Source organism: Macaca mulatta, chromosome 19 (assembly GCF_049350105.2).
Source record: "Macaca mulatta isolate MMU2019108-1 chromosome 19, T2T-MMU8v2.0, whole genome shotgun sequence".
NCBI classification, from domain to species: Eukaryota; Metazoa; Chordata; class Mammalia; order Primates; family Cercopithecidae; genus Macaca; species Macaca mulatta.
This window is the reverse complement of record NC_133424.1, coordinates 1,170,560-1,194,152: the sequence shown is the minus strand read 5'-3', so window position 1 is coordinate 1,194,152 and position 23,593 is coordinate 1,170,560. Positions and strand designations below refer to the sequence as shown.

At 63.4% G+C, this 23,593-nt stretch overlaps 2 protein-coding genes across 6 annotated transcripts; both read right to left on the bottom strand.

The window, feature by feature from the left end:
- Positions 1-817: 817 nt before the first annotated feature.
- Positions 818-10,859, bottom strand: GZMM (granzyme M). Of its 3 annotated transcripts, XM_077978904.1 has the most exons (7): positions 10,672-10,859; positions 9,842-10,602; positions 7,587-7,691; positions 3,802-3,958; positions 2,561-2,696; positions 1,528-1,791; positions 818-1,109 (listed from the first exon to the last, which is right to left on the bottom strand). In XM_077978904.1, the coding sequence occupies exons 3-7, from the start codon at positions 7,630-7,632 to the stop codon at positions 957-959; spliced, it is 756 nt and encodes a 251-aa protein (XP_077835030.1). In that variant the 5' UTR covers positions 7,633-7,691; positions 9,842-10,602; positions 10,672-10,859; the 3' UTR covers positions 818-956. The 3 variants fall into 3 exon arrangements, with proteins under 3 accessions (XP_077835030.1, XP_077835032.1, XP_077835033.1); XM_077978906.1 differs by having other exon boundaries at positions 7,591-7,691; positions 9,842-10,783; XM_077978907.1 differs by lacking the exons at positions 9,842-10,602; positions 10,672-10,859 and having other exon boundaries at positions 7,591-7,707.
- A 2,501-nt stretch (positions 10,860-13,360) lies between these two features.
- Positions 13,361-23,312, bottom strand: CDC34 (cell division cycle 34, ubiqiutin conjugating enzyme). Of its 3 annotated transcripts, none has more exons than XM_077978909.1 (6): positions 23,285-23,312; positions 22,922-23,211; positions 19,540-19,626; positions 19,336-19,433; positions 17,152-17,286; positions 13,361-14,103 (listed from the first exon to the last, which is right to left on the bottom strand). In XM_077978909.1, the coding sequence occupies exons 2-6, from the start codon at positions 23,096-23,098 to the stop codon at positions 13,890-13,892; spliced, it is 711 nt and encodes a 236-aa protein (XP_077835035.1). In that variant the 5' UTR covers positions 23,099-23,211; positions 23,285-23,312; the 3' UTR covers positions 13,361-13,889. The 3 variants fall into 3 exon arrangements, with proteins under 3 accessions (XP_077835035.1, XP_077835034.1, XP_014977754.2); XM_077978908.1 differs by having other exon boundaries at positions 23,267-23,302; XM_015122268.3 differs by lacking the exon at positions 23,285-23,312 and having other exon boundaries at positions 22,922-23,273.
- Between the last annotated feature and the right edge of the window lie 281 nt (positions 23,313-23,593).

Genomic DNA, 23,593 nt, shown 5'->3' with positions numbered 1-23,593 from the left:
GGGGTGACAGTGGGGACGGGGCCTCCTTATGGGGTGCTGGGATGACAATGGGGATGGGGCCTGTTTTCGGGGTGCTGGGGTGACAGTAGAGATGGGCTGGTTTTTGGGGTGCTGGGGTGACAGTAGAGACGGGCCTGTTTTCGGGGTGCTGGGGTGACACGTCACGGTGGTGGCTGCCCAGCTCTGTGAAGGTGCTCACGGCCCCTGAACCGCAGTGTGCAGGGGGACCCCTTTGCTCTGTGAGTCGTAGCTTGATGAAGCCGTTACTAAAAAAGAAGACCCCGGGATGCTGTTCAAGGCCCAGCCCCAGGAGCGGCGGGGAGCGGGGAGGACGGGCGCGACCTGCTGGCCTGCAGACCTGGCCTCCGCTCCCGGCCTGGCCAACGCCGCCCCCTCCTGGAGGAAGCCTTGGGAGTCACAACCTCCCTTTTTAAAGCAGGGCAGGGCCGGGCGCGGTGGCTCACGCCTGTCATCCCAGCACTTTGGGAGGCCGAGGCGGGCGGATCATGAGGTCAGGAGTTCGAGACCAGCCTGGTCAATAAGGTGAAACCCCCGTCTGTACTAAAAATACCAAAAATCAGCCGGATGTGGTGGCGGGTGCCTGTGGTCCCAGCTACTCGGGAGGCTGAGGCAGGAGAATGGCGGGAACCCGGGAGGCGGAGATTGCAGGGAGCTGAGATGGCGCCACTGCACTCCAGCCTGAGCAACAGAGCGAGACTCCATCTCAATATAATAATAATAATAAAATTCCCAGGGAAATAGGTTTGTCGGAGGCCGCACAGCCAGCATGGACAGAGGCGGGCTGGGACACAGGCTCTGAGCATTCCTTCATCATGATTTATTGGCCCCTCCCTGTCCCTCCCACCTGTCCTCATCCACCCCACTGCAGCCCTGGAGGGGAGGGGTCCTGTGGAGACAGCGAGGCAGTCCCGGTCACCCCAGGACATCAGGCCGGATCAGCCGGTGACCTTCCTGATCCAGGACACGTAAGGCGCCACGGCGGTGGCCACAGGGGGCCTGAAGATGTCGGTGCAGACCCTGGAGCTGAAGGACAGGACTCCGGCCAACACCTGGTCTTTGCCACACACGATGGGCCCACCCGAGTCACCCTGCGGGGATGACACACTGCGGCTCAGCCTCTGCGCCCGCCGAGGGGACGAGGGGAGCAGGGCTGGGCCTGTTATCCCTGGGCTCAAGGAGACACAGGGGCTGCCCCAGCGCACACGCCTCCCCTCCCACCTCCCACTGGCCCTGTGAACACGGCTCCTTCTTCCCACCCCGGATCATCCTTGCTGGAGAAGCCACAGCTTCGCTGCTTCCCGGCCGTGTGGCCTTGGGAGCGCCGCTAAACCTCCCTGAGCCTCAGTTTCTACACCTGAGAAATGGGGCCCCCGCCAGTGGTCCCCGCCCCCCAGCCCCCGGCAGGACTCCCCAGGAACGGGAGAGCCAGGGGCCTGCCCGGGTGGCTGCTCTGGCCCCGGCCCTCCCGCCAGCCTCGTTCCCAGGCCCCACCCGGGCGCCTATCACCTTGCAGGGAGCCTGGTCCTTGGAGTCGGCCTCCAGGCAGACCACGTGCGGGGAGAGGCTGCCGTTCCAGAAGCGGCTGTTGTTACACATGCGGGTGTCCAGCACGCGGAGGTCCAGCTCCCGCAGCACCCGGGACAGGCGCCCGCCCTGCCGGGTCAGCCCCCAGCCGGCCGTGCTGCACCGAGTCCCTGCAGCCACTGCCTGGCGCTTACCGGGCAAGGCCAGGGGCCGGACGGTCCGGCTGGGCTTCACTTTCCCGTCCAGCTACAGCGACAGGAAGGGGCAGGTGAGCCGGGGGAGGGGGCGGCAGGGGGGGGCGGAGGGAGGGGCAGCGAGGGGAGGTGATGGGGGGAGAGGCGGCAGCGGGGGGGGAGGTGCGCAAGTGGGGTGAGGGGGCGGCAGTGAGGGGAGGGGGCGGCCGAGGGGAGGGGGTGGCGGAGGGGGTGGCGGGGGGAGGGGCGGCAGGAGGGATGCGGGGAGGGGCTGCGGGGGAGGGGCGACCACGGGGGGAGGGGCGGTGGGGGAGGAGCGACAGCGGTGGGGCGGCAGGGGGAGGGGGCGGCAGGTGGGGAGGCGGGGGAAGGGGCGACAGTGGGGGAGGAGCGACAGCGGGGGAAGGGGCAGCAGGAGGGGTGCGGGAGGAGGGGCGGCGGGGGAGGGGCGGCCACGGGGGGAGGGGTGGTGGGGGGAGGAGGGACAGCAGGGGGAGGGGTGGGGGGCGGTGGGGGAGGGGCGACAGTGGGGGGGCGGCAGGGGGAGGGGGCGGCAGGTGGGGAGGCTGGGGGAGGTGAGACAGTGGGGGAGGAGCGACAGCGGGGGGAGGGGCAGCGCGAGGGGGGTAGTGCGGGGTGCGGTGGGTGGAGGGAGCAGCGGTGGGGGGAGGGGTGGCAGCGAGGGAAGCGGGCAGCAGCAGGGGGAGGGGACAGCAGATGGGGAGGCGGCCGGGTGGGGGGAGGGGACAGCAGCAGGAGGCAAGGGGGCACCCGTGGGGGACAGTACGGTGCCCAGTTCTCCCGGTCTCATCCCTGCACACCTGAAGCAGCGCCAGGTCGTTCTCCAGGGCAGGGGCCGGCTTGTAGCGAGGGTGCTGGACGGTCGCCTTGATGTGGAAGGTGAGACCGGGGTGGCCCAGGGCATGGAGCCCCAGCACCAACCTCAGCTGGGCCGTCCTGGGGACAGACGGGATGAGGGTGCTGCGGCCTGGCCCAGTGTGGACAACCCGCCACATACAATCCCAGCCCCCACTGTGCCGGTTGCCCACGTTCATCACTCACAGCCACTGCCCCTCACAGGCCTTGGCTTGGCCGGTTCTTCCCTGTGTCTTCTCAACCCACCTCCTCCAGGAAGCCCTCCCTGCTCTCACCCCTACCCCAGACTTCTGCCTGGGCCTGGCCCCAGGCAAGGGCTGTGTGTCCAGAATTCCAACCCCAAGCCTACAGCTTCACGAAAACCAGCCCTGGGAATTCCCTTCACTTGGGGCCCCAGGCTCAACCACAGTGATTTGTACAGGGGTTGACACCTGCCAGTCCTCCTAAGTGTGCCCCCACTAGAGAGAGCTAAACCCTCTTTCCACGGGACTGAGGGAGTCAATCTTTGTCGCCTTGTGAGACAGGCTTCCTGGCAGTGCAGCAGAGCTGGGAGACAGACGTGCTCCAGAGCGCCTCCTGTGAGCACCTGGATCAAGCCGCACCTGAAGCTAGACCTCCTGCTAGACTTTGCAGTTACACAAGCCAGCAGATCCCTTTTTGTTACTTTGACCATCTTGATCTAGGCTCTGTAGGACTGGCCAGTCCTGAGGTAGGACAACTCCAAGATGGGTCATTTAGCGGCTTCCTGATGCCCGGGAACCAGGTCGATTCCTGAGCCACTCTCGAAGGCCGGCTTCGTCCTCCTGGCCACAGGTGGCAGACACCCCCACCTGACCCTCCTTCCTCAGAGCAGAAGCCCCAGACTAAGTTGGGTCTATCAGCAGGTGAATGGACAGACACAATGCACTCCGTCCACACCAGAACTGTGGCTCGGCCGTGAAAGCAGCCAGGCTCTGACCCGGGCTGCAGCGGGGAAGGAGCGTGCCCTGCCAGTGCCTCTCGCAGTGAGTAAACCTTCTCCAGGAGTCTGACAGGCGCAGGTCACTTAAATCTGCCTAGGCCGTCACCGGGAGGGGAGAGGGCTCCCACAATTGGCCTAAATCTCCCAGAGCCCACCCCCTGCAGAGAATGGGGGCCGTCGGATGGATTCCGCGGACCCCTGGGGCAGGCAGGGCAGGGTACTCACCGCTGGACCAGGCAGTGGGCAGCCGTCAGCACCCACTTTGGGTGCACCAGGACCCCCCCGCACAGGTGGGAGCCGCCTCTCTGCAGCGAGGCCATGTATGGGCGCGAGTGGGGGATGACCTCCCGGCCCCCAATGATCTGGGTCTCAAAGGAACTGCCTGCCGGGGTGGGGGACAAAGAGCCAGGTTGGGGCTACATATCGCCCCAACACCTGCCACGACTGTCCTTGCCCAGCTCAGAGGCCCAGGACCCCAAGCAGATGTGCCATCCTAATGAAGTCCTCAATGTTCCACGTGGGGGCCGCCCTTCATCCCTCCCACCCCCCTCTAACCTCCCATCATATTCCCCCCAGGTTGCCTCCCAAACGCCCTCTCCAGGACCTTCTCAGGCCCCACTGGGCCCCACAGCCCAGGCAAGTCCACAGCCAGAGGAGTCCTTCAAAACACACATCAGGCCGGGCGCGGTGGCTCAAGCCTGTAATCCCAGCACTTTGGGAGGCCGAGGCGGGCGGATCACAAGGTCAGGAGATCGAGACCACAGTGAAACCCCGTCTCTACTAAAAATACAAAAAATTAGCCGGGCGCGGTGGCGGGCGCCTGTAGTCCCAGCTACTCAGGAGGCTGAGGCAGGAGAATGGCGGGAACCCGGGAGGCGGAGCTTGCAGTGAGCCGAGATCGCGCCACTGCACTCCAGCCTGGGCAACAGCGTGAGACTCCGTCTCAAAAAAAAAAAAACAAACAAACAAAAAACACACATCAAGCTGGATGCAGGCGGCTCACGCCTGTGATCCCAGCACTTCAGGAGGCTGAGGAGTGAGGATCACTTGGGGCCAGGAGTTTGAGACCAGCCTGGGCAACACAGGAAGACCCAGTTTCTTTTTTTTTTGAGACGGAGTCTCTCTTTATCACCCGGGCTGGAGTGCGGTGGCGCAATCTCGGCATCTCGGCTCACTGCAAGCTCCGCCTCTCGGGTTCACGCCATTCTCCTGCCTCAGCCTCTGAGTAGCTGGGACTACAGGCGTCCGCCACCACCCCGGCTAATTTTTTGTATTTTTAGTAGAGACGGGGTTTCACCGTGTTAGCCAGGATGGTCTCGATCTCCTGACCTCATGATCCGCCTGCCTCGGCCTCCCAAAGTGCTGGGATTACAGGCGTGAGCCACCGCGCCCGACCAAGACCCAGTTTCTTTTTTTTTTTTGTTTTTTTGAGACGGAGTCTCGCTGTGTCTCCCAGGCTGGAGTGCAGTGGCGTGATCTCGGCTCACTGCAAGCTCCGCCTCCCGGGTTCACGCCATTCTCCTGCCTCAGCCTCCCAAGTAGCTGAGACTACAGGCGCCCGCCACCACGCCCGGCTAGTTTTTTGTATTTTTAGTAGAGACGGGGTTTCACCATGTTAGCCAGGATGGTCTCGATCTCCTGACCTCGTGATCCACCCGCCTCGGCCTTCCAAAGTGCTGGGATTACAGGCTTGAGCCACCGCGCCCAGCCCAAGACCCAGTTTCTAAAAAACCTTTTTTTTTTTTTGAGACGGAGTCTTACTCTGTCGCCCATCTTGGCTCCATCTTGGCTCACTGCAAGCTCCGCCTCCCGGGTTCAAGCGATTCTCTTGCCTCAGCCTCCCGAGTAGTTGGGACTACAGGCACCCACCACCACGCCCGGCTAATTTTTGTATTATTAACAGAGACGGGCTTTCACCATGTTGGTCAGGCTGGTCTGGAACTCCTGACCTCGTGATCCACCCACCTCGGCCTCCCAAAGTGCTGGGATTACAGGTGTGAACCAACGCGCCTGGCCTTTTTTTTTTTTTTTTGAGACGGAGTCTCGCTCTGTCGCCTAGGCTGGAGTGCAGTGGCGCGATCTCAGCTCACTGCAAGCTCCGCCTGCCGGGTTCAAGCGATTCTCCTGCCTCAGCCTCCCGAGTAGCTGGGATTACAGGAGCCCACCACCACGTCCAGCTAATTTTTTTGTATTTTTAGTAGCGACGGGGTTTCACCACGTTGACCAGGCTGGCCTCGGCCTCCCAAAGTGCTGGGATTATAGGCATGAGCCATCGCGCCCAGCAAGAAGTGCACTCTTTAAATAAGTAAATTGTCTAGTGCATAAATGATTTCCTAATAAAACTGTACAAAAATTATTTTAAACCAATCATGAATTTAAAAGGATCGACTTCACAATGTGATGTAAATCAGCCCAAAATCTTTCTCTGAATCCCCATCATGCTTTGAAAATCCAGTCCCCGCGTGGGGGCCGAGCGCGGTGGCTCACGCCTACAATCCCAGCACTTTGGGAGGGCCAGGTGGGCAGATAGCCTGAGGTCAGGAGTTGAAGACCAGCCTGGCCAACGTGGAGAAACCCTGCCTGTACTAAAAATACAGAAATTAGCTGGGCATGGTGGCGGGCACCTGTAATCCCAGCTCCTCGGGAGGCTGAGGCAGGAGGATCGCTTGAGACCAGGAGGCGGAGGTTGCAGTGAGCTGAGATCGCACCACTGCACTCCAGCCTGGGTGACAAAGAGTAAAACTCCGTCTAAAAAAAAAAAAAATCCACATGGCCCTGCAACCACCTTCTCCCTCCTCCCCTCTCCAGTCACACAGGCCCCTGCTGTGCCTGCAAGCTGCCCGCACCCTGGGGCCTTTGCCCGTCCCACCCAGCTGGCTGCATGCCTTTCCCCCACCAGCTTCCTCCCTTGGTTTCTGCTCTTGTCTCCTGCAGCAGCCCTCCACCTGCCCTCTCGCCCTCCGTGCTTCCTCTGCTCTGTTGGCCTCCCAGCACCAGCCCCTCCCAGAGACTGTGGCACCCAACCTCGTGCCTGGCCTTTCGCTCCCAGCCAGACAGGAGGGCAGGCCTAGAATAGCGTGAGCCCTGCAAATACAGATGGACACACGGAAAGAAGGGAGAAAGGAAGGAGGGACACAGGGAGGGAGGAAGGAGGGATGGAAGGAGGAAAGGTTGATGGATGGATGGGAGGAAGGAGAGAAAGAGGGAGGAAAGGAAGGAGAGAAGCACGACGGATGGATGGGTGGATACATGGAAGGAGAGAGGGAAGATGATGGGTGGAGGGAGGGAGTGAGGGATGGATGGAGGGAAGGAGGAAGGTTGAAAGGAGGGATGGATGATGGATGGATGGGTGAGTGGAAGAATGGGAGGAAGGAGGGATGATGGATGCGTGGACGGGTGGAGGGAAGGAAGGGGGATGAAAGAAGGGAGGGAGGATAGACCCGTGGGTGGAAGGAAAGAAGAATGGAAGGATGATGATGGCTGAGGGCTGGATTCCCACCTCTGCCCACCTCCTTGGGTCCTCAGCTCATCAAAGAGCCATTGTCACTCAGTCCAGCTGGAATGCGGGGGAGCCGCCACCCACCTCCCTCCTCCCTCACTGCTGGGCACCTAGTCCCAGGCAAGCCCTTGGTGGTCGGAGGCAGCCGGCGGGGATCGAGTGCCGGCCCTGCCCTCCCAGCCGGGTACTCCTGGGTCAGTATCTCCTTCACCGAGCCTCAGGTTCCTGCTCTGCACCTTGGGTGTGAGCGTGGCCCCTGCCTCCTGGGTGCTGCCGGGAGGATGGACGGGGTGAGCCGGTGGACACCGCACCCCCCCCAGTCCCGGGACATCCGCCCGAGGTGAAGGGTGAAGAGCTCGGGACGCCCCAGGCCTCAGTCCCCCTCCAAACAACGATGAATCTCCGCTCTTACGCCCAGGATGCCGGCGCCCAGGACCACCCCTCCCATCCAGGGACCCCCCCTGAGAGCACTGGGCCTCAGTGTCCCCCCTGCACTCTGGCTCCCACTCACCTACCAACAGGGCCCCCAGGGCCAGTACCAGCAGTGAAGACTCCATGCCGCTGTGGAGACCCAGTGTGGTGCCGGCCCCGGCCCCGAGCTCTGCACACGCGCTTCCTGTGGGGGAGACAAGTCACAGCCCCGCCCACCGCTGCACACCCGAAACCCTCCACCCACGAGCATTTTAGAAAGTGTTTCTCAAAGAGGACTGGAGATGAAGCCACACTGCCATCATCACACCTGAAAAAGTAACACCTTTTTTTTTTTTTTTTTTTTTGAGACAGAGTCTCGCTCTGTCGCCCAGGCTGGAGTGCAGTGGCCGGATCTCAGCTCACTGCAAGCTCCGCCTCCCGGGTTCGCGCCATTCTCCTGCCTCAGCCTCCCGAGCAGCTGGGACTACAGGCACCCACCACTGCGCCTGGCTAATTTTTTGTATTTTTAGTAGAGACGCGGTTTCACCGTGTTAGCTAGGATGGTCTCGATCTCCTGACCTCGTGATCCGCCCGCCTGGGCCTCCCAAAGTGCTGGGATTACAGGCATGAACCATTGCATCTGGCCAAGTAACACCTTTTTTTAAATTTTTTATTTTTAGAGACAGGATCTCCCTCTGTTGCCCAGGTTGGAGTGCGGTGGTGTGATCGTGATTCATGGCAGCCTTGAACTCCTGGGCTCAGGTGATCCTCCTGCTGCAGCCTCCCAGGTATCTGGGATGACAGGCACTACCACCACGTGTGGCTAATTTTAAAATTATTTATAGAGACAGGGTTTCGCCACATTGCCCAGCCTGGTCTTGAACTCCTGAGCTCGAGCAATCCCACTGCCTTGGCCTCCTAAAATGTTGGGGTTACAGCGTGAGCCACTGTGCCCGGCCATCGACAAATTTATTTATTTATTTTTTGAGTGGAGTCTCGCTCTGTCGTCCAGGCTGGAGTGCAGCGGCACGATCTCAGCTCACCGCATCCTCCACCTGCTGGGTTCAAGTGATTCTCCTGCCTCAGCCTCCTGAGTAGCTGGGATTACAGGCATGTGCCACTATGCCTGGCTAATTTTGTATTTTTAGTAGGGATGGGGTTTCTCCATGTTGGTCAGGCTGGTCTCGAACTCCCAACCTCAGGTGACCCTCCCTCCTCGGCCTCCCAAAGTGCTGGGATTACAGACGTGATCCACCGCGCCTGGCCGTCGACAAATTTCTTTTTTTTTTTTGAGACAGAGTCTCGCTCTGCCGCCCAGGCTAGAGAGCAGTGGCCGGATCTCGGCTCGCTGCAAGCTCCGCCTCCTGGGTTCACGCCATTCTCCTGCCTCAGCCTCCCGAGTAGCTGGGACTACAGGCGTCCGCCGCCACACCCGGCTAATTTTTTGTATTTTTAGTAGAGATGGGGTTTCACCACGTTGACCAGGCTGGTCTTCAACTCCTGACCTCAGGTGATCTACCCGCCTCAGCCTCCTGAAGTGCTGGGATTACAGGCATGAGCCGCTGTACCCGGCCACAACGTTGTCTCTGAATCGGACTCTAGGGACCTCCCAGGAGTGGAATCACACAGGATTTGTTGCGTTGGCATCTCTCCCTGAGCGTGATGTCCTCAAGGTGCATCCAGGCTGCGGCCTGTGTCAGAGCCTTGCTGCTTCCCGTGGCTGCCTCGTATCCCATTGTGTGGACGGACCATGCTGTGTTTATGCATTCACCAGCCGACGGATATTTGGGCTGTTCTAGTTTTTGGTTTTCATGAATAAAGATACTGGCCAGAGGCAGTGGCTCACATCTGTAATCCTAGCACTTTGGGGGACTGGGGCAGGAGGATCGCTTGAGCCCAGGAGGTCGAGGCTGCAGTGAGCCATAATTGTGCCACTGCTCTACAGCCTGGGTGACAGAGCAAGACCTTGTCTCAAAAATAAATAAATTTAGACCGGGTGCGGTGGCTGATGCCTGTAATCCCAGCACTTTGGGAGGCCAAGGCGGGTGGATCACCTGAGGTTGGGAGTTCAAGACCAGTGTGGCCAACATGGAGAAACCCCATCTCTACTAAAAATACAAAAATTAGCCAGGCGTGGTGGCGGGCGCCTGTAATCCCAGCTACTCGGGAGGCTGAGGCAGGAGAATCACTTGAATCCGGGAAGCGGAGGCTGCAGTGAGCCGAGATTGCGCCACTGCACTCCAGCCTGGGCGACAGAGTGCGACTCCTTCTCAAATAAATAAATACATTTAAAAAATTAAATAAAAATAAACATGAAGTGGCTGGAAGAAATCGATCAGCAAAGGCTGCACTCACCTGCTGTGCCCCACGGTCTGGGGGCTCCCACTGGCAGCGCGAGGCCGGGGTGAGTTCAGGGAGCCCGTGGGTCACGGCCGGGCTGGGGTGAGTTTAAGGAGCCCGCGGGTCACAGTGAGGCGGGGTTAGTTTAGGGAGCCCGCGGGTCATGGCGAGGCCGGGGTGAGTTTAAGGAGCCCGCGGGTCACGGCCAGGCTGGGGTGAGTTTAAGGAGCCCGCGGGTCACAGTGAGGCGGGGTTAGTTCAGGGAGCCCGCGGGTCACGGCCGGGCCGGGGTTAGTTCAGGGAGCCCGTGGGTCACGGCCGGTCCGGGGTGAGTTCAGGGAGCCCGTGGGTCACGGCCGGGCCGGGGTTAGTTTAAGGAGCCCGCGGGTCACAGTGAGGCGGGGTTAGTTCAGGGAGCCCGCGGGTCACGGCCAGGCCAGGGTGAGTTCAGGGAGCCCGTGGGTCACGGCCGGTCCGGGGTGAGTTCAGGGAGCCCGTGGGTCACGGCCGGGCCGGGGTTAGTTTAAGGAGCCCGTGGGTCACGGCCGGTCTGGGGTGAGTTCAGGGAGCCCGCGGGTCACGGCCAGGCGGGGTTAGTTCAGGGAGCCCGTGGGTCACGGCCGGTCCGGGGTGAGTTCAGGGAGCCCGTGGGTCACGGCCGGGCCGGGGTTAGTTTAAGGAGCCCGCGGGTCACAGTGAGGCGGGGTTAGTTCAGGGAGCCCGCGGGTCACGGCCAGGCCGGGGTGAGTTCAGGAAGCCCGTGGGTCACGGCCGGTCTGGGGTGAGTTCAGGGAGCCCGCGGGTCACGGCCGGGCCGGGGTTAGTTTAAGGAGCCCGTGGGTCACGGCCGGTCCGGGGTGAGTTCAGGGAGCCCGCGGGTCACGGCCGGGCCGGGGTTAGTTTAAGGAGCCCGTGGGTCACGGCCGGTCTGGGGTGAGTTCAGGGAGCCCGTGGGTCACGTCCAGGCCGGGGTTAGTTTAAGGAGCCCGTGGGTCACGGCCGGTCCAGGGTGAGTTCAGGGAGCCCATGGGTCACAGAGCATGCTCACGTGTTCTACCTCATCCAATCCTAACAACCCAGGAGGCAGGTCCGTCAGCGTCAGCATGGCCAGACTTAGCAACTAAAAATAGGGATGCCCAGTGAAATTTGAATTTCAAATAGACAACAAATAATTTTTTAGTATAAGCTGCAAACATAGTGGGGATATACTTAAGAATAAAAATGGGGCCGGACGCGGTGGCTCACGCTTGTAATCCCAGCACTTTGGGAGGCTGAGGCAGGTGGATCACCTGAGGTCGGGAGTTCAAGACCAGCCTGGCCAACATGGAGAAACCCCGTCTCTACTAAAAATACAAAATTAGCCGGGGTGGTGGCACATGCCTGTAATCCCAGCTACTCGGGAGGCTGAGGCAGGAGAATCGCTTGAAGCTGGGAGGCGGAGGTTGCAGTGAGCCGAGATTGCGCCATTGCACTCCAGCCTGGGCAAAAAGAGTGAAACTCTGTCTCAAAAAAAAAAAAAAAAAAAAAAAGAGTAAAAATGGTTAGGCTGGGCGTGGTGGCTCACGCCTGTAACCCCAGCACTTTAGGAGGCTGAGGTGGGAGGATCCCTGGAGCTATGATCACGCCATTGCACTCCAGCCTGGGTGACAGAGCGAGACTCCTTCTCAAAACAGGCCAGGCACAGGGGCTCACGCCTGTAATCACAGCACTGTGGGAGGCCAAGGTGGGCAGATCATGTAGTCAGGCGATTGAGACCATTATGGCCAACATGATGAAACCGCATCTCTACTAATAATACAAAAAAAAACAAAAAAAAAAAACTAGCCGGGCGACGTGGTGGGCGCCTGTAGTCCCAGCTACTCAGGAGGCTGAGGCAGGAGAATGGCGTGAACCCAGGAGGCGGAGCTTGCAGTGAGCCGAGATCACGCCACTGCCTTCCAGCCTGGGCGACAGAACGAGACTCCGTCTCAAAAACAAAACAAAACAAAACAAAGCAGCTATGGATGATCCTGAGACTTGGGTGTGGCTGTGCCAATAAAACTTTATTCACAATAGGGGCGGACGCCAGGTTTGGTCCTGAGGGCCGCGGTTTGCTGAGACCCCAGGGCCTTTTGTCCCTCAGGCTGGCCTGAGAATACCAGGGGGCCAGTGGTGCAGTCAGGTGACGCCGCCCCAGGGCCCTTCATGTGGTACACGGGGCAGCAGCGCAGCTCAGCCTGGAGCCGAGTGGGGAAGAGAGGAGAGGACGGCACACTCCCTGGGACCCCCGCCCAGCCACAGGTTACATCCGTGGGACCCACGGCCCGGCCACAGGTTACATCCGTGGGACCCACAGCCCGGCCACAGGTTACATCTGTGGCTGCCATCGGCCCTGAATCTTGCTCTGCCACCGTGGCGGCCGAACGTGTTGGCACCTGCTGAGTGCTTGGAGGGGACACACCTGGGCTCCCGTGGAGGGGTCCAGGACCTGGCTGAGCTCACTGCCAGGCCACACAGCAGTGCCCAGTGGATGAGGTAAACTAAACAGGCTCACAAGGGGGGCAGTGGAGGCTGCAGGCGCCGGTACCATCGAGCCAGAGTCCCCTCAAACCTGCCTCAGATGGGCCAGGCCCTGGCCTGAGTGGCCGCCAGCCCCCCTCTGGGTGTAAGAAAAGCCAGAAACGAAGATGGCTGGGTGAGGTCTATGGAGGATCAAACGCCGCACGTAGACCCTTGGGCTGAAGGAGCACCCGGGAAAGGTGTCCATCTGCCAAGGTACGGCCAGGGCCTGCCTCAGAGGCGGCGAGCCACGCACCCCACAGTCCCCATGGGGTCTCACGGGTCAGCCCTGGTGCCCTTCTGCACCCCACACCCACCTGGCAGGGGCAACCCAGGCTCTGACCAACGCAGCCCCATGTTCTGTCCGAACTTGGTGGGAAACCTCATCCTCACAGCTCCTCAGCCCTGTATCGGCCCCTGCACGGCTTTTTGGGTGCCCAGAAGCAAGGCCAGGAGCTGAACACAGGCAGTTTCCTGGAAGGCGGCACACCCTGGGAGGGCAGGGAAGCGCCACGCTTTCCTCCAAAACACGAAATAAAATGATGCTGGGACTTCTTAACACCACGACGTGAGGTCTGCCCTGTGTGCCCAGGGCCATGGCTCCCCCCGCGAGGGTCTGCCTGGATGGAGCCGGAGCCGCCAGAGCGCCGATCGGGGGCATCTGTGGGCCTGGGGCGAAGCTTCGCTGGACGCCTGCTCAGGCCCCACAGGTCTGCTCTGCAGAGGCAGCTCCCGTCCCACTAGACGCGCCTGGTCGCAGGGAGGAACTCGGGGGCCTTTCTGGCCGCCCGTCCCGCAGGCTGGGGGACGCTACCCAGGCCTGTTTGACCCAAGTCACGGGAGCGTACAGACCGCGGGACCCGGCTGCTCCCCGTGCCTCCCAGGACAGGCCTCCTAGATCCACGCCCGGCGAAGCCAGGGTCCCAGTGGGGCTGGCCGTGTGCAGTCACTGACGGACCTGGAGACTGCCTCTCCCTCCCAAGCAGAGCTTCTCTGGCCTCTCATAAAGTAGTTTTATTTAGATTTCAAACAAACCAAAGCAGAGAGAAGAGTCGGCCACGGTGAATCCGTCCACTGGTGCTGGGACGTGGCTCCAGGCCCTGGAGCTGACAGGCGGGCCCGGGCCCCTCGGACCCACACCTGGGTCTCCCAGGCTGGCAGTGGCAGGAACGGCCCCCGCCCACGTTCCCAGCAGCCCCCGTGGCTCCTCCGGGGTACGGCCAGTCCGGAAGCTAGGGGGCCCAGCAGACGTCGGGGCTCAGCTCCCCTCCCGAGGAGAGGTGCGCGGGGCTCTCCCACCCTGGCCGTCCACTGAGCCCCGAGTGACGCGAGCGGCGGTGGGGCAGCCCCTCTTCTCTGAAGCACATGAAAACCCAGAACAAATACGGGAAAGGAGAAAAGAGCCCAGAACGAAACCACCAGAGGAGACGGGGACCGGCACAAAACCTCCGTGAGGTAGTCTGTCGTCGAAGGAGCCACGGGTCCGGCCCTAGTGAGGTAAACTCTGCGCGTTTATTCTGCGGGGTCAGGACTCCTCCGTGCCCGAGTCGTCCTCATCGTCCCCGAAGCAGCTGTCGGCCTCCTCGCCGCCCTCGCCGTCCTCGTAGTAGTCGTCGTAGAAGAGGTCCGAGCCCTCGTCGGGCGCGGGTGCCTTGGTCTTCACGCAGTACTCGGCCAGCGTGGTGGGCACCTTCACGCCGTCACGCTCCGCGTCCACCTTGGTCCCCAGGACCTGCTTCCTAGGGGGACAGGGCGGGTGAGGGCGCCACCTCCGTGCCTGGACCCGGCCCCTGCCCTGCCCCCTCCCCTCTCCTCCCCCGGGTCCGACGCTCATCCCAGCGCTCAGGTTTCTCTTAAAACGGCTGGGGTTGGCCGGGCGCGGTGGCTCAAGCCTGTAATCCCAGCACTTTGGGAGGCCAAGACAGGCAGATCACGAGGTCAGGAGATCGAGACCATCCTGGCTAACACAGTGAAACCCCGTCTCTACTAAAAAATACAAAAAACTAGCCGGGCGCGGTGGCGGCGTCTGTAGTCCCAGCTACTCGGGAGGCTGAGGCAGGAGAATGACGTGAACCCGGGAGGCGGAGCTTGCAGTGAGCTGAGATCCTGCCACTGCACTCCAGCCTGGGCGACAGAGCGAGACTGTCTCAAAAATAAAAATAAAAAATAAAAAAGGGCTGCAGTGACCCCTTAGGAAACAGCCCTGTGCATGAGGAGGCCCAGAGGGGAGAAACGACACCGGAGGGGCTAGGGAAGGGCAGGAGGTGCAGCGGGGAGGCCGGACGGCGCAGCAGTCACACCCACCCGCCCCACCCCGAAGCACACCCCACAGGACCCATCAGAGCTAGGAGAAAATAACAATGCCGGGCAACAGGGAGTGCCCAGGCAGCCCCACTCGGGGGCAGAAAGGCTTTCCGGAGCGCAGGAGCAAAGGAAGCAGCTGGGAGGGCCACGGACAGGAGGCAGGACCATCCCTGGAGCCAGGAACCAGCACAGGTGAGACGGGAAACGCAGAAACGGCCGGAGCCTCTCCGTGGCCTTGCCAGGATTCTAAACCAAGGGGGGCCTGGCCATCCCGGCCCCTGGCAGGAAGGGAGGCTCCGTTACCTCAGACTTTCTGGAGGGCACCGCGTACACCAGGCCCTAAGAGGGCCTGCCCCCAGCTCTGCCTCCAGGACACCCGTCAAGAACGTGCCCCCAGGACTGGCAGCAAAGGGGCTTCCGGGGCGTCCGGGGCTGGCATGGCAGGGCCGGGCTGCACGCTGACCCCATCTGACAGAAAACAGGAACGAGGCCGCAGCCTCAGCACTCCAACCCGGCCCTCGAGCCCCCGTCACCGATCAGGCACGGCTCTGGGCCTGGCTGCTACCGGGGTGTGCAGGTCCGGAGCGGACAGACACCCCCAAGCCCGGCCCACAAGCCCAGCGCTTCCTATGGGGATGCACAAGGCATGGAGGGCAGACGTCTGGCCTCTGGGACGTCCCTGGGCGGTGGGACCTGGCAGATTCCATGCTTTGCTTCCCGGGCTCTCTGACGGGCTGGGCGGGTGACGGGTGCCCTGAGGACGGCACTGCACGGGTGGCGGCCGTGGGGAGATGCACGGGAGGGCCAGGGTGTGACCTGACCTGTGCCGTGGAGGTGCAGCCGGTACACCGCCAGCACGAACCATGAGAGGGGAGCGTCTGGCGGTGCTATTCACCAAGGACCATCCCTGACCCGGCCGGGCTCCACGGCAGCCCGCCTGGTACAGCTCAGTGGGACTCGGGCTGCCACAAGGCCCACACACACACAGATTTAAAACAGGCACAAAGCAGCGAGCACGGCAGTCCACACGGGCACGTGAGTTGGCCCGCAGGGAGTTTTGAGGGATAAAAATAGTATGGCTTTTATTTCTGCGCTGGGATCTCGGGGAGGCGCCTCAGGGAGGTGGCCGGGAAGAACTGGGCCAAGGAGCCAGCCACATGGGCCAGGTGAGACGGCCAGGCCAGGGCCGCTGAGGACATCTGCACAGAGGGATGACCAGGGCCAGCTCCCCCGTGACCTCCAGGGGCCAGCAGGTGCTTGCAGGGCACTTCCCAGGAGGCCTCACGGGACCCGCCCACCATGGCTGCTCAGAGCCGGGACCCCCCAGCACCAGGACGCTGCCCCAGGACGACCCCACGACACCAGCTGCCAGCAAGTGCAGGACGGAAGGTGCCCGGGACGCTGGTGGGTCCTGGGGTGAGGAAGACACGTGGATTATGTGTGCAATATTTTAAAGGTCGTTTTTAAGATTCTGCTTATACAAAATAAAAACAAAAATAGGTGAGGCCTCTGTGAGGAAATCTGTGCAATTTCACTCTGAGAAATACAAGCAGGCGGGAAGAGCCTCAATGTAACAGGAGAAGCAGGAACCGTTAAGTGTCAACCCGTCAAGAAAGCCTCGCCTGTGTGTGCGGACACGCCCGTGTTTCCCGTTCACACGAGCACAGGCACCCCAGAGAAGAGGCTGTGGGGGTCAGCTCTGGGGCACGAGCGCGACGGGAGGAGAGGGAGAGCCGTGGATCACCACACACAGCCACGCAGGCGAAGTGGACGGCAGAAGGCGCCAGAAGGCAGCCGCACAGCCGTCCCCAGAGCTCGCCAGGCCAAGAGCCTGCAGGGACGCGTGCCTGACACAAGTAAGGCCAAGACCCCTGACTGACAGTCACTGGGCACACACAGCACAACCCCATTTCCTCATTAAAACATGGACATACGTTAAACCGAAGAGTCTGGAAAAATCTATGAAAACATTAACCACTAGGCCAGGGGCAGGGGCTCACGCCTGTCATCCCAGCATCTTGGGAGGCTGAGGCGGGGACATCACCTGAGGTCAGGAGTTTGAGACCAGCCTGGCTAAGATGGTAGAATCCCACCTCTACTAAAAAAAAATTAGCCGGGCATGGTGGTGTGCACCTGTAATCTCAGCTACTCCGGAGAACGAAGCAGGAGAATTGCTTGAACCCGGGAAGTGGAGGCTGCAGTGAGCCGAGACTGCGCCACTGCACTCCAGCCTGGGCAACCGAGTAAAACTCTGTCTCAAAAAAAAAAAAAAAAGAGGAAAAGGGGCAAGAGGCTGGGCTTGAACCTGGCTGGACCCTCCGCCACTAGGCCCGGCCTCCATCTGTGACTGGTACCCTGTAAACGGGCACCAGGAAGCTCCGCCACCCTCACCAGGACGGTGGGGCTGGGCGGCCGAGGGATCAGGGCCGGGGTGCAGGCCGGATCCGAGTCTCCCCCGCCCCGTGCACCTCCCCCGCGCTCACCGGATGATGTCCGTGTACTCCCGGTCCTTCCCCTTGCTCTCTTTCCACTTTCTGTACATCACGGAGGCATCCACATTGGCGGGCGAGAAGGTATTGGGCTCGTTGAGGAGGGAGATCACACTCAGGAGGATGGTCCTGCGGGGAGAGTGGGTTGGAGCGGGCTGGCCCGGGGCACCCCAGCCTTCCGGCTCTTCTCCGGCCTTGAGGGTCACGGGGAAACCTGGACCCACCCAACAGGTGATTTTCATCTGGCCTCATGGCCTGTTTGTGTCTCAGGCCCCCAGAACAGCAGGGGCTGGACCTGCATCAGCCTCCTCCCTCCCACGCCAAGACCAGGGAGGGCAGAAAGGTGCAGACCCCTGTCGGACCCGGGGCTGCTCTCACGCCCACACGTCCTGCCTGGGCTGCATTCCAGAACACACGGGCAACACGGGCCAGGGCCTGTACCTGGGACGACGCCCGGGTGGCACAGGTCGCACGTGGTGACCAACCCAGAGACAGCTGGGGAAGGAGAAGACCCAGCACCGAGGTGGGCGGGACACGTCTCAGTCACTCCAGAGAGTGGGGCTGGCCTGGAGTCTTGTGGGAGTCCGCACAGACACCACAGTGCGGCAGGTCCCATGAAAGCAGCCACCGTGCGGGTACAGGGAGGCCCAGGATCGCCGGCTGGCAGGTCCCAAACTAGGCCTCGGCGCCATGGCCCGCGGGGGAGCCCAGCCTACCTCATGTTCTGGGTGGACACGGAGCGTGGGGCCGGCCTACCTCATGTTCTGGGTGGACACGGGGCGTGGGGCCGGCCTACCTGACGTTCTGGGTGGACACGGGGCGTGGGGCCGGCCTACCTGACGTTCTGGGTGGACACGGGGCGTGGGGCCGGCCTACCTGACGTTCTGGGTGGACACGGGGCGTGGGGCCGGCCTACCTGACGTTCTGGGTGGACACGGGGCGTGGGGCCGGCCTACCTGACGTTCTGGGTGGACACGGGGCGTGGGGCCGGCCTAGCTGACGTTCTGGGTGGACACGGGGCGTGGGGCCGGCCTACCTGACGTTCTGGGTGGACACGGGGCGTGGGGCCGGCCTAGCTGACGTTCTGGGTGGACACGGGGCGTGGGGCCGGCCTAGCTGACGTTCTGGGTGGACACGGGGCGTGGGGCCGGCCTACCTGACGTTCTGGGTGGACATGGGGCGTGGGGCCGGCCTAGCTGACGTTCTGGGTGGACATGGGGCGTGGGGCCGGCCTACCTGACGTTCTGGGTGGACACGGGGGTGGGGCCTACCTGACGTTCTGGGTGGACATGGGGCGTGGGGCCGGCCTACCTGACGTTCTGGGTGGACATGGGGCGTGGGGCCTACCTGACGTTTTGGGTGGACATGGGGCCGGCCTACCTGACGTTCTGGGTGGACACGGGGGTGGGGCCGGCCTACCTGACGTTCTGGGTGGACACGGAGCATGGGGCCGGCCTACCTGACGTTCTGGGTGGACACGGAGCGTGGGGCCTACCTGACGTTCTGGGTGGACACGGAGCGTGGGGCCGGCCTACCTGACGTTCTGGGTGGACACGGGGGTGGGGCCTACCTGACGTTCTGGGTGGACGCGGAGCGTGGGGCCGGCCTACCTGACGTTCTGGGTGGACACGGGGCGTGGGGCCGGCCTACCTGACGTTCTGGGTGGACACGGGGCGTGGGGCCGGCCTACCTGACGTTCTGGGTGGACACGGGGGTGGGGCCGGCCTACCTGACGTTCTGGGTGGACACGGGGGTGGGGCCTACCTGACGTTCTGAGTGGACACGGAGTGTGGGGCCTACCTGACGTTCTGGGTGGACACGGAGCGTGGGGCCGGCCTACCTGACGTTCTGGGTGGACATGGGGCGTGGGGCCGGCCTACCTGACGTTCTGGGTGGACACGGAGCGTGGGGCCGGCCTACCTGACGTTCTGGGTGGACATGGGGCGTGGGGCCGGCCTACCTGACATTCTGGGTGGACACGGAGTGTGGGGCCGGCCTACCTGACGTTCTGGGTGGACACGGGGGTGGGGCCTACCTGACGTTCTGGGTGGACATGGAGTGTGGGGCCGGCCTACCTGACGTTCTGGGTGGACACAGGGGTGGGGCCTACCTGACGTTTTGGGTGGACATGGGGCCGGCCTACCTGACGTTCTGGGTGGACACGGGGGTGGGGCCTACCTGACGTTCTGGGTGGGGTTCCACCTCTCTGAGGGCAGCTCCCCGCTCTGGGGGTCGTCCACCGGGGGATGGAGGATGGAGATGCACACGTCCCCCGTCTGCACAAGGAGAGGACAGGTCAGGACAGGTCAGAGGTCAGCACTGGCTCCCAGAGCCACGGGTCCCGGACAATGAGTACGTGAGGCCCGTGGGGGCCGCGCTCACCTCGTAGATGTTAGGGTGCCACATCTTGGTGAGGAACCGAAAGGCCGGTGGAGAGTACGGGTAGTCGATGGGGAACTTGAGGCGCGCCTGCAGGGGCAGAAGGCGTGTGGCTCAGCCCGGCTCAGCCCCAGGCCCTGCCCCGGCTCACAGGGTGCCCGAGGCCATTCCACTCCCGGTGCTGGTGTGCTGGGGGTAAGGCTCGGGCATGTGCCTGAGGGTGTGTGTGAGGGACCCGAGGCCATTCCACTCCCGGTGCTGGTGTGCTGGGGGTAAGGCTCGGGCGTGTGCCTGAGGGTGTGTGTGAGGGACCCGAGGCCATTCCACTCCCGGTGCTGGTGTGCTGGGGGTAAGGCTCGGGCGTGTGCCTGAGGGTGTGTGAGGGACACCCTATCCCAGCCAAGGCAGGGACTCTCATGGGCCTGGGGCCAAGTCCCCAGCAGGCTGCCTCAAGCCTTTTCCGAGTCACCTGAGCTGATCCCAGCTCCTACGCAGCCCAGGTGGCCGCGGCCTGGCCCAGCCCAGCCGCTGGAGGACGCAGGCACTGGCTGCCCGAGTGGCTCCAGGCCTGTGGCAGCCCAGGTCAGGCACACGGGACCCGGGCCAGGGGCACCCACCAGCCGACGGAACGGACTGGCAGGGGCTCCAGGTTCCCCTCGGATGGAGCTGAGGCCCAAGACCAGGCTGCCCCTCCAGGGCCTTGGCAGGCACGGTGTGGGGAGGGTTTGCACAGACGACTGCTCACTCAGCAAACACTGACACCTGCCGGGCCCCGGCCACGGGAGGGGATGAGTCAGCATGGCCGTCTGCCCTCAGGTGTCCAGTCTTGTGGGGTCAGGCAGGCAGACCCACAGGTCACAGAAGCCTGGCAGGACTCCTTCCCTGTCAGCATCGCCCCCTGTGGCCATCCAGGCCCTGGGGGTCCAGGCCTGCTGGCAAGGACGGCCACAGAGGAAGGACTGCAGCCACGTGCCCGGTGACAGAGCTGTCTGGCCTGCGGCCTGGGGCATGATGCCACCCACGGCCCTCCTGGGCCCCAACAGGTAAACAAGGAAGCCTCACTGTTTCCTTCCTGGGCCCCAGTGCCAGGCACGGGGGTGTCTGGGTCAGGGGTCCTGGTGGCACCCAGCACTCCAAGAGGCTGAGGGCAGCACCCCCAAAGAGCAGTTGTTGGCGAGGTCCCTCCTGGACAGGGAGGGCTCTCAGGGGTCTTGGGGGTGTCCTCTGTTTGACAGGGAACTCACTGGGGCCCCATGAGGTAAGGGACTTGGCCACAGCCACAGAGCAAGGCTGGAACTTCAGGCTCAGAACTGCCCAGCAGTTCCCCAAGACTCCGGGCCCCCCAAGCCTGGTGCTGGGTTTCCAGGCGGCCTCACCTGCACCGAACCCCGCCAAGTCCCAACGAACCTCTTATTTTCAGCACCTCCAAACATGTCTTTTACCCGGAGCAAACCCAGGCTCCGAGAAGCAAAGCCCCCGCCGATGGCACACGGCAAGTCCGCCGTGGAGGGCTCTCTCGGTGGCCCCTGCCCCAGGGCTCGCTCTGGCTCCTGAAGGAACAGCGGCTGCAGGCAGTGGCTGGGCAGCAGCGGTGGCCCTGGGCACTCAGCAGCTCCTGTATTTCCACGCTCCCCCAACTCCCTCCCAGGCACACGGGGAAGGGAGAGCCCCGGTGGGTGGCAGCACCCCCCCGCGTCTCAACGCTGGCCTCTGAGGACTGACCCTGCGGCAGATGTCTAGAGGCCCCCTCCCCAGGAAATCCGGAAAACCGGATTATCCCCTAATGCTGGTCCAGGAGGCTCTGCCCACAATCCCTGGCAACCAGTCTGGTGGGCAGGAGCCAGGAACCCGCATCCCTTCCTTCCAGAACAGCAGCCGCCTCACAGGCCTGGCCTCGAGGTGGGGCCGCCCCTGCTCACAGCCAGCTGCTCCCCCAAGCAGAAAAAAGGGGCTGGGGGAGGGGGCTGCTAAAACCACTTGACAACCTCAAGGCTCAAACTCTGTTCCCTGTGTGGGGACGCAGGATTCCAGATGCAGAACCCAAGGACGTCCCACCCTCTGCCGTAACCCTGAACCTCAGCTCAGGAATCGCCCCCAGCAGACCAGGCTGCTGCCCTCACAGCCGCTGAGCGCGCGCGGTTCAGACATTAATTAGCCCGGAGAGCACACGCACCGTCTGAGAGGCATCGGTCCCTCGGCCCCATGCCCGCAGCTGGCCGGGGCAGAGCAGGCCCGGCTGTGCCCAGGCTCTTGGCAGGCAGCGACGGCGGGAGGGGGGATTCCTGGACAGAGTGCGCGATCCCCACCTCTCACACGGGGCCCCTCACTTTGTCCCTCTGGCCCCAAGGACGAGGTCCTGGAACTCTACAAGAGCCAAAGGTCACGTCTGGATCGTGAGATCAAGAAAACCGGCCAGGCTTTGGCCTGAGTCCTTTCCACACTGGACAGAAACAGTCTCCCTGCTCCCAACGGCAACAAAAACATCAAGAACCTGCTTGGAATGAAACCGCCAGAGGGCAGAAGGAATGGCCCAGAACTCGGGGTTGGGGTCACAGGAAGCCACCTGTTCAGTGGAATCTGAGAAAGGCCAAGGCCAGCTGGGATGAAGCAGCCCGGAGCTTCTGAGGTCGGGGTCCGGGACGCGGGCCGGAGCCGGGGGCCCGGGGAGAGCTGCAGGGAGCAGGTGGGAGGGACGCCCCTGCCTCAGCCTTCCCGAGGGCGCAGGTTACATAAACCCGGGGATGGAGCCCAGGGCGCCTGGCCGGCTGCTATCGGCAAGGGTGGCCGCTTTCCAGGCAGGGCCCGGCTGCCAAGGCTCATCCGGGCCTTTGTTGGAGCCTGAGCGAGTGGCCGCGCCAGCCACCCCCAGGCTGGCCTCGCTCCCCCGCTCACAGGCCCAGCTCCCCAACAATAGCAGCTGCGGGGTCTGGGGGGGGCCTCTTTGTCTCCTCCGGGGAGGGCGGGGAGGGCAGCAGAAAGGCCGGGGCGGCCTGGGCTCCGCTCCCTCCTTCTCGCAAGGGCGGAGGGGGAGGCAGCCGGGGTCGAGCCCCCCCCCAGGGAGGAGGTGGGCAAGAGCCCCACGCGCAGATGATACCGGGAGGGCCCCGGGCCACCCCTCTGCGGGCCAGGAGACTACCCGGGGACCGGACGGTGCCTTCAAGGAAACTGAGGATTCTCGGGGACCGCAGCAGAGGCTGAAGGTCCCCGGGACCGTCCGAGGAGGGGGCCGGGCACAGCTGGGTGGGGGGACCCGGCCATAGAAGGGAAGCGAGCCCAAGCCAGGAGGCTGCCGGGCCCGCCCGGGGACCGCGGGGCAGGGAGCTGGTTCCTGGCGCCCGAGGTCGCTCGTGGGCTCAGGGACCCGGGCGGGGGTCGCCGCGCTCACCTTGAAGTAGCCGCCCTCGTAGTAGGTGTTGGGGGGCCCGAAGATGGCCACCTCCCAGTTGTACAGGTCGCCCTCGTCCACCAGGGTCACGCGGAAGCCCTCGACCGGCTCTTCCTGCAGCCCCTTGAGCTCCAGCAGCAGCGCCTTCTGCGAGCTGGGCACTAGCGGCCGGGCCATGGCGGCGGCGGAGGGGCCCGGGGTCGGCGCCGCGCGGGGCCGCGCGACCACCGCGAGCTCGCGAGACGGGCCGGGCCGCGCGCCGTCCGGGGGGGAGCCTCCGGGGCCGCCGCCTGCCTCCTCCTCTGCGCCGCCGCCGCCGCCGCCCGGGGACCCCGAGCGCTCCACCAGCTCTGGCGCCGCCGCCCCACCAGCGCTCGCCTTGGCCCGGCCCGCGCGCCCCGCCCCCCGCTGCGCCTGCGCGCTCCGCCCGGCCCCGACTGCGCCTGCGCGCCGCGGCCAGGCCCGACCTGCGCCTGCGCGCCCGCCCGCGGGGCACGCCGGGAAGTGGAGTCCCGGTCCCGGTTCCGCCTACCGCGCCGAGCGCCGCCGCCGGGAGGGAGGGTTCGAGCGCGCAACCCTGGGCGCTTCCGATCCCCGAGGCCGCCGCCGTCGCCCCCAGCTCGACCAGTACCGCGGACGCTGTGCGCACGGAGGCGGGCAGGGCTGCTCTGG

What these genes read in the sequence shown, in the direction of transcription:
- GZMM (XM_077978904.1), bottom strand. Translation starts at nt 7,632, where the DNA reads ATGGAGTCTTCACTGCTGGTACTGGCCCTGGGGGCCCTGTTGGTAG. An exon ending in ACGACCTGGCGCTGCTTCAG is followed by an intron (nt 1,792 to 2,560) that starts GTGTGCAGGGAT and finishes CTGTCGCTGTAG; the next exon opens with CTGGACGGGAAAGTGAAGCC. An exon ending in AGGACCAGGCTCCCTGCAAG is followed by an intron (nt 1,110 to 1,527) that starts GTGATAGGCGCC and finishes TCATCCCCGCAG; the next exon opens with GGTGACTCGGGTGGGCCCAT.
- CDC34 (XM_077978909.1), bottom strand. Translation starts at nt 23,098, where the DNA reads ATGGCCCGGCCGCTAGTGCCCAGCTCGCAGAAGGCGCTGCTGCTGGAG. An exon ending in GGCACCCTAACATCTACGAG is followed by an intron (nt 19,434 to 19,539) that starts GTGAGCGCGGCC and finishes CTCCTTGTGCAG; the next exon opens with ACGGGGGACGTGTGCATCTC. An exon ending in GAGTACACGGACATCATCCG is followed by an intron (nt 14,104 to 17,151) that starts GTGAGCGCGGGG and finishes CTGTCCCCCTAG; the next exon opens with GAAGCAGGTCCTGGGGACCA.